Source organism: Mandrillus leucophaeus, unplaced genomic scaffold, assembly GCF_000951045.1.
Source record: "Mandrillus leucophaeus isolate KB7577 unplaced genomic scaffold, Mleu.le_1.0 Scaffold972, whole genome shotgun sequence".
Taxonomy (NCBI): Eukaryota; Metazoa; Chordata; class Mammalia; order Primates; family Cercopithecidae; genus Mandrillus; species Mandrillus leucophaeus.
The window spans coordinates 745,344-764,937 of record NW_012110608.1 but is presented as its reverse complement, the minus strand read 5'-3'; the positions used below and the strand labels follow the sequence as shown (position 1 = coordinate 764,937).

Here is a 19,594-nt window from a genome sequence, read left to right as displayed (position 1 = left end):
TGCTGATGAACCAGCAGAAAAGGCTGATGAACCAATGGAACATTAAGTGATAAGCCAGCCTATGTATGTATTATCAAATACGTAATAATGCTGGAAGACATACTGATGATACTAATCATTAGTAGAATGGTAGTGGAATGGTATGTTTTAAGTATCAGTCCAGATTTGAGCTTTTTCTAAGCAACCTCACTAAAACCATATAATGGTGTACATTTTTCTTTGAGATGTCTATATAATCATTTTCTAGAAAGTACAGGTATCTGTACTCATGTTTTTATATGAAAAAAGTAAGTGTCTGTGATTTTAAAGCCAACTGTAAAATAAAATTGTTTCACTTCCTGAAAAAAAAAAAAAGAAATGTCTGGGTTGCAAGAATTTGCCCATTCATAATTTACATATGCCACATTATTCAGAATTATTATAGGAAGAAGCAAGACATTTCAGTCACATTTGTGTATATATAATATGTATTTATTTAGTTATTCAAAAATCTAGAAAACTTTTTTAAAGTGCTAAGATATATAAGTGGATTTAATAATCTACACTTTTGTTCATTCTAGATTAACATTGAAGACTAAACTCTGATCTTTTATTTCTCTTGCCCAAATTTCTATCTAAGAGGCCTTCTGCGGGGGTGGCCTCTTAGATACTTTTTATTCTAGATATTCTAAAGATCTAGAATATCTAAGAGGCCTTCTGCGGGGGTGGGCATGGGAGGGGAGGTTCCACGCTTTACAAACCACGAAGTCGCATCAGAGGGGTTTTACTTAACCCTATATAATATGTTTTAACTTTCCAGTCTGACTCTGGCATAACATCATACAACAGAGAAAGAAAGAAATCAAAATATTTTAACCGCAAATATGTTTCTTTGTCATTTCTTGAAATAGCCCGGTAAAGCTGTCTTAAAATCAACATTCTGTAGAGAATCCCGTTCTCTTTCCAGGCCTTTTTCCTGATCCAGGAGAGAATCAACCAAGAGTCTGGCACTTTTATTTAAGTCTGAAAAGAAACATTTGCTATCTACTCTCTGTGGAAAAACTACCTAGAGGCTTCTTCTGTGTAATGAGAATCTCGGTCTCTAAAACTCCTTATCTTAACCCAGACATTTCCTTCCATTGATTCTAGGTCTTTAGACAATAACTTAACTCTTTCAACTAATTGCTAATTAGAAAATTTTAGAATCTATCTATGACCTGGAACCTCCTCTGCCACACCCCCCTGAGTTGTCCTGCCTTTCTGCACCAAACCAATGTACTGTCTTACATGTACTGATAGATGTCTTGTCTCCCTAAATTGTACAAATCCAACCAGTAGCCTGGCCATCTTAAGCATATGTTCTCAGGACTACTTCTTGAGACCAGTCACTGGTCACTCATATATGGCTCAGAACAAATCTCTTCAAATATTTTACAGAGTTTGATTCTTTCATCAACAGCATTCTTAAGATTCTTAAGAGTTAAAAAGTATCTTTAGAATAAATTTAGTCCAATCTCCAACTCCCCACCTCTGAAATACAAAACTAGGTCCAGGAGAGAGTTGTTTAAAATAAAAATGAAATAATAAATCTTAGATTACTTCTAACAACAGAAGGGAAAGGACTCAAAACAATCTACATACAAAAAGTAACAATTTAATTTTCGGAACTGAAATCTAAACTCTGTTCCTTTTTTCTTCTCTTGCTCCAATTCCTATCTCAAGCATCTGGAGAGTCATGCCTTACAAACCATAGAGTCCCATCAGAGTGGTTTTATTTAACTCTATATAACATGGCTTTACTTTTCCAACCTCACTTTGGCATAACATCACATGACAGATAAGGAGGGGAATCAGAGTATTTTAACCCCAAATGTTTCTTCGCCATATCTTGAAATAGCCCTGCAAAGCTGTCTCTTGTGGGGGAAAACCTACATTGTGCAGAGGATCCCCTTCAAGAGAGAATCAAGTAAGAGTCTGGCATCTTCTTAAGTCTGATAATAAACATTTACAACTATTTTCTCTGAAGTTTGCTACCTGGAGGCTTCATATGCATAATAAAGAATCTTGGTCTTCACAAACCGTCATTTTTTTTTTTTTTTTTTTTTTTTTTTTGAGACAGAGTTTCACTCTAGTTGCCCAGGCTAGAGTGCAATGGCGCGATCTCAGCTCACTGCAACCTCCGCCTCCCAGGTTCAAGCAATTCTCCTGCCTCAGCCTCCCGCCTCAGCCTGCCAGTAGCTGGGATTACAGGCATGCACCACCATGCCCAGCTATCTAAACCCTTATCTTAATCCAGACATTCCCTTCTATTCATTCCAGGTCTTTAGATAAAAACTCTTTCAACCAATTTCCAGTCAGAAAATCTTGAATTGGAAACTGACCTGGAAGCCCACTACCCACCTTCCAGTTGTCCTGCTTTTCTGCACCAAACCAATATACATTTTACATCTATTGATTGATGTCTTATGTCTCCCTAAAATGCATACAACCAAGTTGTAGCCCAACCATCTCGGGCACAGAGTCTCAGGATCTCTTAAGGGCTGTGCCACAGACCACTCACTGGTCACTCATTTTGGGCTCGGAATAAATCTCTTCAAATATTTTAGAATTTGATTCTTCATCGAAGGCACACAGACGCACAGAAATTCATGCCATGCTTAATCCCTTATATCCCATTGAGGATTATTTCTACTATTTGTGGACAATATAGAAGAAAAGAAATTGAGTTACTATGGATAACTTACTTGTAGTTATAACAAGAATTAGCAGTATATTCATTTAGTAAAAAGGTCAAAATAGAGATTTAATTTTTAACAACTAAAATTTGAAGTGAAAACTATTTTATTCTAACCTTTACAAATACAAAACATTACTATTGACATTCCATTTAGCTAAGCTGCAATCCTAGAATGTAATTAGGAACCAACAAGTTTAAAAGTGTATGTAAATGTTTCACATTTTCAACATAAGCAAAAATATCTACAGACCTAAGTACCCTGTCCATTAGTCTCAGTCAAGTCTGATGTTTGATAAAATCAGCTTAGTAGGAAAAAAGAATAAAAATCACTGTTCTGAGTCATTCAAAAATCTCTTAAAAAAAAAAAAAACTAACAAAATAAAGTTAATTTCTTAACAATAAAAGTTAAGAGTTAAGAAAGCAAACATCAAAATGATCTAATATTTGAAGATACCCATTTCATATTTATCTAAATTTCTATTTATCAATTATGGAAAAAAAAATTCAAAATCGGGGTCCATTACCTAGATTTGTTTAACAACATCAAAATCATCCTAGACTCTTCAAATTACCACACTCTACAGAAACTATGGTTAAATTTGGGAACAAAATTATACATTTGGTGTACCTGAGAGTATTCTGCTTAGCAGTTTCTTTCTATAGTACATCACAATATACAGATCATGTTTTGCTCCTAAATGATTTGGTAAGCCAGGAATGGGTCTAGGGTAGGGATCAGCAAACTTTTTCTGCAAAGGACCAAAGTGTAAATATTTTTTGGCTTTGCAAGTCATACAATCTCTGTTACAACTATTCAATTCTGTCTTACAGCCTGAAAGCAATCATATACAAGATATAAGTAAGTGAACGTGGCTGTGTTCCCATAAAAGTTAACAGAAATAGGTAGCAGAACTGATTTGGCCCATGGGCTATAGTTTGTCAATCTCTGGCCTAGGATATCTGGATCATTTGTTTTACATTCTAATTAGTGATCTGATAATATATTTAAGGTTCCACTTTGACCATATAAAAATGATTATTTTAATACAAGTATCTTATCCTTACAATGACCACATGTCCTAGATTTGGGGGGACACTCTGGACTTATAACTTTATTCTTATTAATAATAATCATATATCTCAATTTGTGGCTCAAAAAGTAGGTGCCTTATAGGCAGATACCTACTAAAATAGTCTCTTAATACATAACTGCTGCCTCTCAAAAGCCTATTATCTACAAATATTTGCAAATAGTGTATCCCAAAGTATTGTAAAACTATACTTACCCTTTGAGTAGTATAAGATGGTTTTTTCTTCTTTTCAACTGTATAAAGACTGATTTCTATGTCACCTTTTGCAGTTCGACATTCTTCCTGTACCCTAATAACAAGTCAAAGGTCAAAGTAACAGAAAATCATCAAAAAGAAAACCAATCATCTAAGAATCAGATAACAAAAATACTTTTAAACATATAATTTGCCACCTGAACTATTTTTAGGTGTATAATCCAGTGGCATTAATTACATTCAGAAAGTTGTGCAACCATTATCAGCATTTCCAAAACTTTTTCATCACTTCAAAGATAAACTCTGTGACCATTAAGCAATAGCTCCCCATTTTCTCCTTCTTCCTAGCCCCTGAAAACCTCTAATCTATTGTATGTCTCTATGAATTTGCCTAGTCCAGATATTTCATATAAGTGGAATCATATAATATTTGTCCTTTTGTCTCTGGCTTCTTTCGCTTAGCATGTTTATCCATGTTGTAGCAGGTATCAGAACATTCTTTTCTGTAGCTGAATGATATGCCATTTTGTACATATACCACAATTTGTTTATCTGTTCATCTGTTGGTGGACAATTGAGTTGTTTCCACCATTTGGTTATTGTGAATAATGTCACATTTAACACTGGTATACAAATGTCTTTGAGTCCCTGCTTTCAATTCTGCTTTCAATGTTTTGAGTAAATAATCATTTACTCCAAAGACACAAGTTAATTATGTCTTTCTTTTTTCTTATTACTGCTGCCTTCTTATAGCAGAAAGCAGAAGAAAAGGAGAAACCAAATTAATTTTGCTACTTGTTGGTTGATCTGGTAAAAGCTTGGTTAGGAAGATACTTGATTAAAATGAATTGTACATATTCTCTGTAAATGTCCTTTCTCTTTTCTAAATCTATTTCCAGTTGCTGTGGAGTATCTGAAAGTTGTTATTACAGCAAATTTCAGGGTTTACAAACACGAATAGGGATTGTAAGTTTGAAATTAATCCTAATGAAATTCTTTCATCCAATGAAGTCTACCTAAATGACATTTCTAAAGATACTCTAAGCACTAGCATCTAGCAAATAACTGTACTCCCAGGTTGCTCAAATGTTAGGGTCCATATATCACTCACATATTTAATTACGTAAGACCTCATGAGTTCTTAATACTACTTGTATTCTTTTCTTCAAATCTAGGCTATAAACTGAGAACAGAGATAATGTTTTGCATTTTCAATATTCCCCAAAGCATTCAGCACAAAGCTGAAGATAATCATTATTTGTTATGGAGTGAACTCATTGGAATAATATGGAAAAACTAATGCATGACTAAACTATATTTTAAAATACCTCTTTTACTAGGCTAACATAGTACATTTCAATTCACTTTCTAAGAATAAAGCTTTAAATTTTCTTCTAAATGTTACCTTATTGACTCACCTACTAACCCCATTATTTAGTTCATTGACCACCACTCTTCTGCTCCATGCCATGAGATCTCTTTCAGTGGCCATCTGGCTCCGAGGAGCATTGTTATGCATTTGTCTAACACCTTCAATTTGACTACTATGTCTTCTAAGCCTGATGTTTGGGGAAGAAGATATGTCCATGTTTGGACTTCTCAGAGCTAAAACAAAAACAAGGAAAATTGTCACTTTCTGAGCAAAGGCACCACAGTTTTCCACAACACAGCTCTAAATAAAAGAGTAGATTCAAAGATAGTACTGCTGTAAGAATTGCTATCCCTTTGTTCTATATTTTCTGTACCCTCCTTTATGTTTTTCATATTGTTATAAATAAAGCAAGCACTTTTATTGAGAAATGTTTAAAATTTCTATAATTATTTTAATTTTTTTCAAAGTAGTTTCACATCTGACATCTACTAAATGCTCACAGAATATAAAAAAATGTATTCAACATGATTTGGAGATTCACAAATGTTTATTAGTGCTAGTTCAGGAAGCAGCTTTTTGATCTAAATTCTATCTTTATTCTCTCCATTACAGTGTTTCTAGATAAAGCATCAATAAAACTTTCAAAAATGTTAAGATTCAAAGTATAAATAATTATTTTTTTAAATCAAAATTTCATTTTCAAGATTGATGAGCAAAGAAAGAAAGAAAGTAACAGAAGTTTTATTTTTTAATACTCCAGAAAGGTTCATGTTATTTTTCTTATATTTACAAATAAAACACAAATGGAAACTGAAACATCCAACTGTTAAATGTCAGAAAAATTTCAAAACAAATGAATATTACCAATAGAAGTCAGTGGGGTCTCTTGACTAATGTCATTTCTAATCTGTCCACAGAAACCTAGTATTGAAGGTACAACAGAATACTGATTTCATTAATGGATATTTAAATCAGGGCTCTGAGAAAGTTTCACGTCTCAGGAATAAAGGGCCTGGATAGATAGGATTATCAGCCCACTTGTTATCTTGTTCCAGGTTCAGAAAAGCTTATCTGAGTTAGGTGTTCAAGTAACCCAAATGAATATTTTTAATTTTATGAGATATTGAAGAAATCAGGAAATTAGTAAAATACTCTGTGAATCACCACAAATTTAAATCACCTTATTCATTTCTATGAAATCTAAAATGCAATGTTACACAGATAAATGACTCTAGTTACAAATATATGAAAAGAAATAAATCTGAAAAAAAATCTCATAAGATGACTACATTTGAAGATAAAACTAATAGCTCTTGATAAAAGCTAAGATTTATATAAAACTCAGATGCCCTGGCACGTTTAATGTAAAAGATAGGATAGGATATCATTTTAATATCATTTAAGGATAGAATATTCATTTTAAGATAATTAATTATACAATAACTTCCACTGGTATTAAGATCAAACTATTATAAGTCAATTCAGAAGCTGCATCTGTATTCCCTAAGACAGCTTCTTGTCTTCAGTGTATTTTTTTTTTAATTCAAGAGAGGAGCATGGTATTCTGCTTTCCTCTCCACAGAAGAGGAATTGGCAGTAATTTCTAAACTTAAGGTAGTTTTAATTTCGAAAACTGTATAGGTTGGTTCCCCTACAAGAGGGCTAGACATACTGTAGCACTTCACTTCTTAAAACAAATGTAAAGATTACAGATAAATTACTGAGTAAAAAGAAGACAGTGTATTAAAATGCATCACCTGAATTTCTCAGGAGACCTTAAGTCATTTTACCCACAAATGATGAGATTATGAGACTTTGATATATCTGATATCAAAATTGCAAATTAATAAAAATGTTTTTATTTATAAAGGTAAAATATTTTCCATGTAATTATTTGGGAAAAGTAAAATAATTACAGTATATACACTACACCCTTTACAAGTATAAAAATACTTACCACCATTAACAGAGTATGCTCTATTAACTGGAAAATGTGGAACATCTCCTTCATTAATTAGTCTCAAGTCTTGTTCTCTCTGCAGCTCCCTGATTATTCCATCAAGAATGCTCTCATCTTGGTCGTTGGTTTGCTGCCCAATTACCTGTTCTACTACCTCACCATCACCTTAATAAGACCAGATACAAAGGCTCAAAATTACTTACATTTTAGTATACCTTAAACATAGTAAAACCAACCTATAAATTTCTACACAAATGATTAAAAACAGGATTAAATGTAAAATAAAGTATATATCAAATGAAACATTTTATTAAAAACTTTAAATATTTTTGATGTACTAGCTTATGTGTCTGACTTAACCAATGCTCCCAAATTAGACATTATTATGAGGGCCTTCTCATCTTTAAAAATACAATCAAGTGCTGCATAACAACATTTCAGTCAAAGATAAACCACATATACAATGGTAGTCTCACGAGATCATAATGAAGCTGAAAAACTCTTGTTTAGTGACATCATAGCCTCAAAGTGCAATGCAGTACTCACATGTTTGTGGTGATGTTGGGATAAACAAACCTACTGCACTGCCAGTTATATAAAAGCATAGCACACACAATTATGTACAGTACATAATATTTGGTAGTAAATGACTATATTACTGTTTTATGTATGCACTATACCATACTTAGTATCATCTTGAAATGTACTACTTTTAATTACTAAAAAAAATTGCACTGTAAAACGGCCTCAAGAAGGTCCTCCAGGAGGTATTCCAGAAAAGGGTATTGTTATCATAAGAGATGACAGCTCCATATTGCCCCTGAAGACCTTCCAGGGGGACAAGCAAGATGTGGAGGTAGAAGACAGGGATATTGATAATCTTGACTCTGTGTAGACCTAGGCTAATGTGTGTTTGTGTCTTAACTTTTAAAAAGTTTAAAAAGTAAAACAATAAAAATTTTAAAAATAGAAAAACCTTATAGAATAAGGATATAAAAAATATTTTTATACGATTGTACAAAGTATTTGTGTTTTAAGCTAAGTATTATTACAAAAGAGTCGAAAAGTTAAAAAAACAAAACAAAAAACCTAAAAAGTGTTTCCAGTAAGCTAAGGTTAATTTGTTACTGAGGAAAGAAAAATATTGTTTATACACATTTAGCATAGCCTAAGTGTACAGTGTTGATAAAGTGTACACTATTGTATAGTAATGTTCTAGGTCTTCACATTCAATCACTCACTCACTGAATTACCCACAGCATTTGCAGTCTTGTAAGCTCCATTCCATGGTAAGTGCTTTACACAGGTATACCATTCTTTATCTTTTATACCATATTTTTACTGTACCTTTTCTGTCTAGATATGCTTAGATAAATATGTACCATTGTATTTATAACTGTCTATGGTATTCAGTGCAGTTAAATGCTGTATAGGTTTGCTGCCTAACAGCAACTAGCTATGCCATAAGAGTTTTGAGTAAGGTTTAATTAAACAAGTTTAACCACAGATACCTAAAATGCTTTGCATCCTTCTTTGTGAAAATTTCCTTTTTGAAAGAAGTCAAAATGATGATCTTTGAACTATTATTGTCTTTTGATAACATTTTAGTGTTTTAATGAGTACAAAATTATTTTTTATATACACTGAAACTTAATGATTATTTCTGAATGAAAATGTTAAATCTTTTTCTTTCTTAAGTATATCATTGCCCTGGTTTTCATCTTGTCCTCTAGTCAGATTTGACAGAGTAACCAAGTGATCAGATCTTACAAGAAATATACAAGAAATAAAGTCTGATAAATTAGACTTTCTTATTCCTTTGTTTTCAAGTTTATCTCCCATTTAATTAATATTCACACCTTTTCTCCTTGGCTAATAAATATGTCATCACAGTAACTACAGGCACATGAGTAATACCATTTCCCTGCTCTACAACCTTTATGAGCAAGAACATAAAAAGATGTGCAGCATTTCATTCTATGAGGGTCAGTTCAAGCCTTAATTCCCTAGCAAAGATACAAAATTCTACATGCAAATCAGTAACTTACTAGCTCATACCTGAAGACAACCTACAAGTACCAAAGTAAGATATGAAGGCATTTTATGTGGGGGTAGAGGGCAGAATAAATAATGGAAATATGCTAACCAGAAGAGAGTAAGTTTCTTTGATAGAAAATAGCTTATTCCAATGTTTTATTCTCCTATCTTCCCATCATATATCACATTCATCTCTGCTTTCCCAATATCTCCCAAGACCGAGTGTTATTTAAATAGTCACATCCGCTTACTCTACACCCAATAACTCTTTGCATTTCAAACATGAGAATAGGTAAATAGCTACCTCCAGCTGCGGGGTAGGGGTTGTTTCCTTTTTATTGAGACAGTCTGACTCTGTCGCCCAGTCTGGAGTGCAGTGGCACAATCTTGGCTCACCGCAACCTCTGCCTCCTGGGTTCAAGTGGTTCTTGTGCCTCAGCCACCCAAGTAGTCGGGATTACAGCCGGGCACCATCACCCCCAGCTAATTTTTGCATTTTTAGTAGAGACGGGGTTTCACCACGTTGGCCAGGCTGGTCTCGGATGCCTAACCTCAAGTAATCCACCCACCTCGGCCTCCAAAAGTGCTGGTATTACAGGCGTGAGCCACCACTCCTGGCCAGTCTGTGGTTTTTCAAAGTTTCACCTTCTTAGTTTAATTAACTATGAACTCTCAAACTAAAATATCAATACTATAAGCAGTGGAATTCCACCAGTTACAAAAGCTTTTACTACAACTCAATACTATAGAAAACAACAGGTTCACACATATATAAGGTTTTCTAAAGAAATAGGTCAATACATTATCTGCTTGAGCATATATGCTTATGTTTGTCCTAACCCACTTATCTGTGTCCAGGTGAGATAAACAATGAAAAAGTACTATGCTATGGTTAAAAGTACTATACAACTGAAAATTAACAGTAACAGAAGATGAAACATATTATAACCTACTCCAGAGTTTAGCAGGAGGCATACATCATAGAGAATACAGCAGTAATGTATAATATTGTGCAAAATGTTTGAAATTTACTTTTAGAGGAAACATACCATTAGCCACATATCCCAGCTGTGGTATAAGCTGTTCATCTTTACAATTTTCCCGTCCTGGTACCAACCGTTGGAATTTTGTGGGATGAGGATTTCCATCAACATCCACCAAAAATGGAGGAGGCATGAGGTGAGGAGCTTGTTGGGTTTGTTCATCCAATACATAGTTATTGGCATCACGAATAAGAGGACGATAATCCGTGTGGAAGAACATCTGATCTGGAATCTTTATGACAGATTTTTAGTGGGTTAACATACACAGGGAATTTATAAGTAAATACTTGTTTTCATTCTTAGAGCACACTCATTTTTTAAATCAGATAATTTTTTGCATACTCTTATAGTCCTTTGTTGCCCTATATTCTCCCTTTAGGTAGAATAGAATTGAATTACCTAGATGGTAATTCTCTTTTCTCCACAAAATCCTATAATCTGTATTAATTTTTAGACATATCATATTTCTTCTATTATGATAAGAAGAACTAAAGCAACAACCCAGTAGATATAGTTGGGCATTTGTATTTAAGTTGTAAAAATTACACAAACCTATATAATTATGTTTTTCTTGCTTATTTTTATTCAAATGAAGACAGATGCAGTATAATACATATAATAAAACAGGTAAATATCAATCACATCAAACACACTCAAACCTGATATTAATACAATTATTGAGCTGACCTCAATGATTGAGTTCTCTTCCAACTCTACAATTCTATAAACTTTCTCAAATTCACAGCTAACAAAACATAAAGAACCAATTAAGTTAGCTCCCAAAGTATTTTAACAGGATCAATAATAAGTAAAATAGCCACCTAAGAAATAGACATATTCAGTCGCCAGCAGTCTATTCCCAATTCATGAGAAGTAGAAGATGTGATGTATTAGAATTACTCTCCTATTATACCTGGAAGGCAGTAGAGAATATGTTCAAAGCAAAAGGATTTCCTAAGGAATTTTTATGTCTTCATCACCCTGTAATTTATCTCAATCGTGATCTGCACAACCAAACATAATGTTCTGGCAGTGCAGATCACAACTGAGAACCTTTACTAAGAAAGACAACTTTCTTTTATTTTATATCTACTGACACATAACAGCCCTTATTAACTGGAGGACTTTAAACAAAATTTGTGAACGACACAATCCTAAATTATACTCTACAGCAAAATTAAAATATGCTAACCTTTTCATAGTATTTACTGCATCCAAAACCAAAAAGCAGCAAATGCCCATGAGAATCTGTGCAGGCAAAATGGTTTCCATCCGGTGAAAATTTACAATCAAACACCGCACCATGGCCTTGGCCTTCAATCTGAAATTCAGAGGAGTCTCAAGTCATCTTAAGAGTAATTTTCAAATAATAGATAGGTGACAACTTTTCCTTGCTAATACCATGGACTCTGTGATGCACAAACATTCCAAAGTACTCTCTGGCTTCTGTAGCCAGAACCCTACTGAAACAGTAAATCCCTGAAAGAAATTAGGGAGAGGCAAATTGCAATGGATAAAATCAATCATTGCTAGCAATGACATACCTCATGAAATACTAAATGAGTGACTGTGAAGATTAAAATAGAACTAAATGCAACCAAAATGACAAAGGCACTACCTCAGCAAAGTCAAGATACTATCTTCACATCTTAAGTTATAATGCAATGAAGCCTTAAAATAACCATCCTAAAATTAAAGCACACAATCAATTTTACTAATAAAAGACAGAGGATCTGTCTTTGCTTTGGGTCTATATAAAGCATATAAAAGTAAACTCAAAGGCCAACCAACAATTTAGAAATGTTTAGTCAGAATTATTCTTAAGAGGATATGAGTATTCCCATCACCATAGAAGGGTGTTCTGAGAGGAGAGATAGCTCACCAGATTTTTCCATGGCTTGTATGAGACATATCTTAAGAGCATCCATATCTCCAAGTCCATGTTTGCCAAACAACTTTCTGATTACTAAATCATATGAGGTTTACCAGGGGCAGACACAAGTATTACAGTCACTGTTATAATTCATAAATGAGAATTACATTTTAAACATCAATCTTTTTGTGATTTTGGTTAGGTGTTAACTCCAAAGCTTAATACATTTGAGTATCTGTAGTTTAGGGCTGGGGAACAGAATTTGGAAAATGCTAACACCTAAGAAAATGCTAACATCTTGAAAGGCTCAACTGGCCTTATTCTCAGTTCTTGAGTTATTCTCTGAATTATTTAACCAATTTAAACACAAATGACAAGAGGTTCCTTTGTACTAGGTATACTTTAATTAACCAAGTTATTATATAAGAGAAGTTGGTTTTAATGTGAACTAGACACAGGTGTCTCTTACCATGTTAAAGTAATTCCGAATTTTGGTCCCCCGGTCAAGGTCCCAAATGAAAATGTTCCCATCATGACCTGCTGAAAGTATAATCCTTTGATCAAATGGATGGGCTTCCAGAACGAATACTTCGTCATCATGTCCCTATAATAAAAATCAGTATTAAAAATGAAAAGCAACACAAAATGTCTTGTTCATTTGGTAAAAAGGTCTTCAGTGTGCTATCAGTCTGGTTCAAATGGATTTATGCAGAATAATAAACAGCATTTACTATGTGGATACTATATGAACAATATACCTCAGTGAGATTTCCTTATAAACTGCTGATTTTATCAAGTATTCAATAAACAGAAGATCCAGAAATGTTTTTAAAATATAGTCTAAACAATACAGCTCATTAACCAAGGCTCTGAAGTGGAATTTAGGACTGGGCTATTTAAAAGGCCACAGAATATATGACAAACAGAATCTTTCAATAACACCCAATTCTGACACAATGATCAATACAATTCAGCACTCTATTCTCTATTACTGGTATTCAAATTGTATTTTAGTAGGCCTCATGATACATTCAAAGGATAAAGCACAGTGGTTCTGCTCTACATCTACTTTACATTTGGGAGTTCCATTTAAGATGTTATCTAGAAAATACATTTTCTGCTAAAAAGAAGTAAGTTTGAAAACCAATGCTTTATGTTATATATTTATACAACATATAACATGTTTACATATGTTATATGTTTATATAACATATAACAAGTTTACATATGTTATATGTTTATATGCCTCGTAAAGGAAAAGTTTACAAGCATCTGCTTTAAGATCATTGTTCATTTTCTTTGGACTTAACTCCTGACTAGAGAGTATATGTTTAAGAACAGGCTCCAAGCCTTAGAAAAGCATAGAGAACATTCCGAAGCTGCACTTATCTTAGGAACACACTATCACATTATACATCAGTAGCGTCTAAAAAATGATCATATCCTGCAAATCTCAAAAATGCATTTTGTCCCAAATCATGCTATTAAAAAAAGTAGAATAATAGAGTATCCTACCATATTATGATTATGGACAAAAATACAGCTTACTGAAAGAAAATATAACTTTAGACTGGCTCAAAACGTAGTGATAAGATTAGTAGGAAAAATCCCCTTATGATAAATACCATCACAACTCAAAGTTTACCAAAATTCTTCCCAGTGACTACAGAAAAAGTTATTTCTTTGCTATAACAAAATCTCTTGCTAAAAGAATCAATTTGATATAGCCAATATTTTCTCAGGTTCGTACCCATTAAAAAATAAAGTTAGTTTGCTAAACTCTAATGATAATGACATGACTACTTCAATGTACATTAGGGGGAAAAAAAAGAACTTTGAAGCTGGGGATTTTCCTTTTTTTGGGTCACATGCCTTAGGAGAGGACATAGTTACTAGATCATGGGGAACAAGATCTAGTCAAAATAAGTAATCTCTTAAAATTTATCAATTTATCATCTTAAAATGCCATATTTGTATTCGGTAAGCACACTTTTATTTCCACCACCCCTACACAAATCTAAATTATCATCCTGGCTCATTCTGGCTATATCAGACTCCTATAATCTACCTGCAGTCACTCTCAACTCATTCCAATCTATTCCCTCTTCTGTGACCAGAATTAAAAGGTATTTTTTCAAAAGCAAAACCCTTAATGATTTTCTATTGGTCTTACAATAGATCCTACAAAATCCTAGTCTGGCCCCTGTCCACTTTTCCCATTGTATCTGGGGAGACTCTGTTTCTGCTCTCTGTGATATAGCTAAATTGGCTTTCTTTCAGCTCCTATCTACCTCAGGACCTTTGCACACGCCATTCCCTCTTTCTAGAAACACGCCCCAGTCTCCTCACATATTTGATTTACCAAATATTTACTGATACCCTACCATGTAGAGGCAGTAAATAAATAAGAAAACATAACAATAAAATATCAAGATAGTGATGAACCTAGTAAAAGTAAAGCAAGGTGACATAATAAGACAAAGACGAGGAGGTTATCTTGGATTGTTTGATCAGGGAAGGCCTAATCAAGGAGTTGACACTTAAGTTGAGATTTGGGTAATTCTTACTTATCTTTCAAAACTTAACCCAAACTACACTTCCTCAGGAAGTTTTCTCTAAGCCTCCCATATCAAATTTGGTTACCCTGTTAGAAGTTTGCATTCTATCTCTCATTTTTCTTTCTTAGCACTTATCTGATCAAAAGTATTTCCCATAATAGGCTATAAGCTCTGGCATGACAAGACTCTGTCTAATTTACCATTTATATCTAACACCTAATCCACTTTTGGCACACAGCTGATGCTCAAACAGCATTTGCAAAATAGAAGAACTTTACATCCCTCTGATACATAAACACCATGATATACTACAAAGACAACTGAGTTGAGTCGGAAGAATTGGTTTCTAGTCTGAACCTTATCACCTACTAACGAGTGATCGCACGGCAAGCATTTGGCATTCTCTCCTTAAAATGCTTATGAATTGATAGTTGAAACAGACAAAATAAGGTTTTTAAATTAAACTTAATCTGAAGTCAACCAGTATTATGATAAACTGAAAAACATCAACACCACCCATGTGATTTCTGCTATTAATCCTTTCAACTTTTTACATCACAAATACTGTAGCCTCTTACAATGACAAATATACACTTTCTGAAAGAGGAAAAAATACCTTTCTTTTCCTACTTCTTCCTCTTACCCCTATTCCTTGCATAAACTAATCACTAAAGGTAGACTATGTAGGATATCTTTACCAAAGTAAGGTATGCTCTACCCCTATAACGGTAACAATGAAAAAATGCCAACCCCTGGTAAAAACAAAATAACTTATATGTCCTCATTGTATACAATAACAGAGTAGATGAGTAACTATTAGACTTAGAAAAGATCTTGAAAAGATTTCATACTTGCTTTTAGCAGGTATAGTGCATGTCATCCCTATTTTACAGCTATGTCAAAAGAGGCCTCTCAGAAAATCATTTTTCCAAGGGCTAGTATAGTATATCACAGAAAGGAAACTTAAATTTCCTGTGTCTTAAAATAATGTGCTTTTTGACCATTTTAATTACTCTAAAAATAAAATACTTACAGATAATGTATGAAGAAGCTGTCCTGTGATAGAATTCCACACTTTCAAAAGAAAATTATTCACTGCAGTAATAACTGTGGTATCATAGCGATCCCAGGCCACCATAGTCACCTTAAGTTTAGTGATCTTGTCTTCTCCAGATGGCAAATTATTGCTAAACAAAACAATTTGCAGTATTCATATCTTATGAATTTTGGACAAAGGTGCATGTTAAGTAGCAAATTATGACATAATTTCTCCAGGAGTACACAACTGTTTAGATTAAAAAATCCTAAACTATACTGTTAAGTACTCATGAAAGAAAAAAGTAAATGTATCTGCATAGGGCAATACCTGTTAGCTTAATTCAGGAAGAAAAAAAGACCCTAAAATGACAAAAATTTGGTAAATAGTTCCTTGAGAACCAAAAATTATGAAACTACTAAGAAATCTATAAATACCTTGAAAAATAAAATTCATGCTTATGTTGGTTATCAGAAAATAGGAAAACATAATGGCCAATTTATTCTCTTAAATATGAATTTTTTTAGAAAACCCATAGGTCTTATAAAAAGCAGTAGAAAATTTAGTACCATTTTTATGTAATTAAATATGACATTATCAATAGGTAGCTATGATGAAAAAGTCATTTTTATACTGCAGCTAATGGAAAGACAGTTGATTTCAGGGCCATACCCTAAAGAAGCTGTAGTGTCCCAAAGAAGTAATTATGTATCTTCCAATCAACAGTGAAGATGACAAAGCTGAATGCTGATTAAGTGTAAATATATTACTGAGTAGGAATGCTAACAATATAAAATATTATAAAAGTATCCTTAGAAAATTAAAGAAAAAGTTAAACATATGATGACATTTAACAGGGACAACTCTCAAGGTAGAAAGTAATATAGATATATTTTTTAATGACCTATAAAAATCTAAGGCAGAGAATGGCTCTATAGGCATCAGTAGAACACAGAGATCTTTGAGTCACAACAGACCAGAATATCAAATGAATCAGCAATATTACTGTCAGCCAGTCTGTCAATCAACAGTAAAGATGATTTGCTTAGAGGCTGTACAGATGCAAACTTCATGTCTACAATTAACTTCAAACTATTTACTAATGTAAAAAGATATTTTATATTCATTATTAAACACAATGTAAAATATATCATGAGAACCACATAAACATCTAACATATATTCTTACCCAGTCATTTTAGTAGCCATGTCGAGCACTATACTCTTCCATTCTTGTTGCTGATACTGCCAAATTCTTGCGGTTCCATCTCGACTTCCACTAACAAATCTTAAACTAGACAGAGTTAAAATAACTTTATTAATTTTCTCAAAATGTAAATCACTTTTTTTGATAATATAAGTAACACATTAACCCTCACACACTACTGAGGGGAATGTAAAATGGTACAGTCACTTTGGAAAACAGCTTGGCAGTTCTTCAAAATGTTAAACATAGTCATCATATGACCCGGAAATTCTACTCCCAGGTATATATCCAAGAGTAATGAAAACATAAGTCCACATAAAAATGTGTACATGAATATTCATGGCAGCATTATTCATAATAAGTCAAAAAGTGGAAACAACCCAAATGTCCATCAATGGGATAAATGGATAAACGAAATGTAGCGTATTCATACAATGAAATATTATTCCAAAAAAAAAAAAAAAAAAAAGAAAGAAAGAATGATAGACACAGTAACATAGATGGATCTTGAATAGGCAAACTTATAAAGACAAAAAGTAGATTAATGGTTACCCAGAGCTGGGAGTGAAGGGATAGGAGAATTGGAGGTTGACAGCTAAAGGGTATGAGCTTCTTTCAGGGCCAATGAAAATGTTCTAAAATTGACTGTGGTGATGGTTGCACAACCCTATGAATATACTAAAAACCAATGAATTTTATGTTATTTAAATTATATTTCAATAAAGATGTCATTTAAAAAGTATACATATTCACTCATACTTCTGTCACTGTCAACACTTCGGTTTCTATTTTCAGAATTTATAAAATACAGACATATACACTTCAATAGTTTCTACCACAAAAAATTGAACTGAACTATATATGTTTTTCCCTAGCTTAACTGTATTTTGTTGATCTATTTCTATGTTTACAAGTACAAAACTATCACTTTTAATAAGTGTTCAACTATATGAATGTACCAAAAATTTATTTAATTAATCCCTTAATGATCAACTGTTGTTTCCAATCTTCACCATTATAAATAATGCTGTGATGAACATCTCTATATAATCTTTGTACAACCTCATACATATATTTGCTGAGTCAGAGTAGGTGTATTTTTAAAGCTTTTGATACATACTGCCAAATTGTTTCCCTGAAAAGTTTTTTTAATAATTTACAATCTCATCACAAGTTGTAGAAGTGTCCATTTTCCCAAAACCCTTGGCAATATTGGGATTATCATTTTTCATTATCTTGTCATTCTGAAAGAAAAAAAAGTGACTGTTATTTTAATTTATATTTCTTTGATTATTAGTAAAATTGGACATCTCCTCATGTGTTTATTGGTCACACGAATAATTAAGACCACAATAATGTAATTTTTCCTTAATAGAAAAAGACAGGGAGTTAAAAATTTAGGTTCTTCTAGCATGAAAGAACAGTAGCTATACTAATGTTCAAGCATCTAACTCAGTATAATGCAATCAAGTCAACCTTAAAATTTATTTGGTGGTTTTTTCATTCCTAATATAGACATCACTCTTTGTAGACCATCATTATTTACTCTCAAATTTGACAAAAATGAACAACTCCATCAGTGTAATTATTTGCAGTCAAAAGTTATTTAAAAATAGAACATGATCATCCTATAAAGTCCTTATAGGCCGGGCGCGGTGGCTCACACCTGTAATCCCAGCACTTTGCGGGGCTGAGGTGGGCGGATCACGAGGTCAGGAGATCAAGACCATCCTGGCTAACGTCTCTACTAAAAATACAAAAATATTAGCCAGGCACGGTGGCATGGTACTGTAGTCCCGGCTACTCGGGAGGCTGAGGCAGGAGAATGGCATGAACCCAGGAGACGGAGCTTGCAGTGAGCCGAGATCGTGCCACTGCACTCCAGCCTGGGTGACAGAGTGAGACTCTGCCTCAAAAAAAAAAAGTCCTTATAGACATACAAGTTGAGCTAGTCGAATCCAAAATTCTAAAACCTGAAAGTGTTTGAGTGTCAACATGACGCCAGATGTCAAAAAGTCCACACCTGGCCTCTTGTGATGGGTCACCAAATAGTCAAAACTTTGTTTCATGCACAAAATTATGTAAAATATTGTATAAAATTACTTTCAGGCTACGTGTGTAAGGTATACATGAAACATAAATGAATTGTGTTTAGACTTGGGTTCCATCTCCCACCCAGCATCTCATTATAATATGCAAATATTCCAAAATCTGAAAAAATATCCACTTCTGGTACCAAGTATTTTGGATATGAAATAACCCGTACTGGAAACAAATTAATGCTAGGTGCTTAAAATTTTAAATCTATTATGCTAGGTAAACTTTTAGGCTAGAGCCTTTTTGGCTGTCATCTTTTTGGGATTAGACACTTTAGAGAGTGCAAGGATATCTGCATATAATTTCTGACTTTAGGGATATAGGGATAATGAGTGATATAGATATTCAGAGAAAGTCAAGACAATTAAACACTGGAACATTCAGGAAAGGTTTCAGGTAGGGCATGAACC

At 33.4% G+C, this 19,594-nt stretch overlaps 1 protein-coding gene across 4 annotated transcripts in view; it reads right to left on the bottom strand.

Moving 5' to 3' along the window:
• Positions 1-19,594, bottom strand: part of BRWD3 (bromodomain and WD repeat domain containing 3) — a 130,236-nt gene that overhangs the window by 37,344 nt on the left and 73,298 nt on the right. For all 4 annotated transcript variants that reach the window (XM_011970792.1, XM_011970791.1, XM_011970793.1 and 1 more), the window contains 8 exons: positions 17,070-17,174; positions 15,879-16,032; positions 12,757-12,891; positions 11,607-11,735; positions 10,421-10,646; positions 7,332-7,499; positions 5,421-5,607; positions 4,003-4,096 (listed from right to left, as the gene is read on the bottom strand). In XM_011970792.1, coding sequence (XP_011826182.1) covers positions 4,003-4,096; positions 5,421-5,607; positions 7,332-7,499; positions 10,421-10,646; positions 11,607-11,735; positions 12,757-12,891; positions 15,879-16,032; positions 17,070-17,174 — 1,198 coding nt within the window. The remainder of the gene's footprint in view (positions 1-4,002; positions 4,097-5,420; positions 5,608-7,331; positions 7,500-10,420; positions 10,647-11,606; positions 11,736-12,756; positions 12,892-15,878; positions 16,033-17,069; positions 17,175-19,594) is intronic.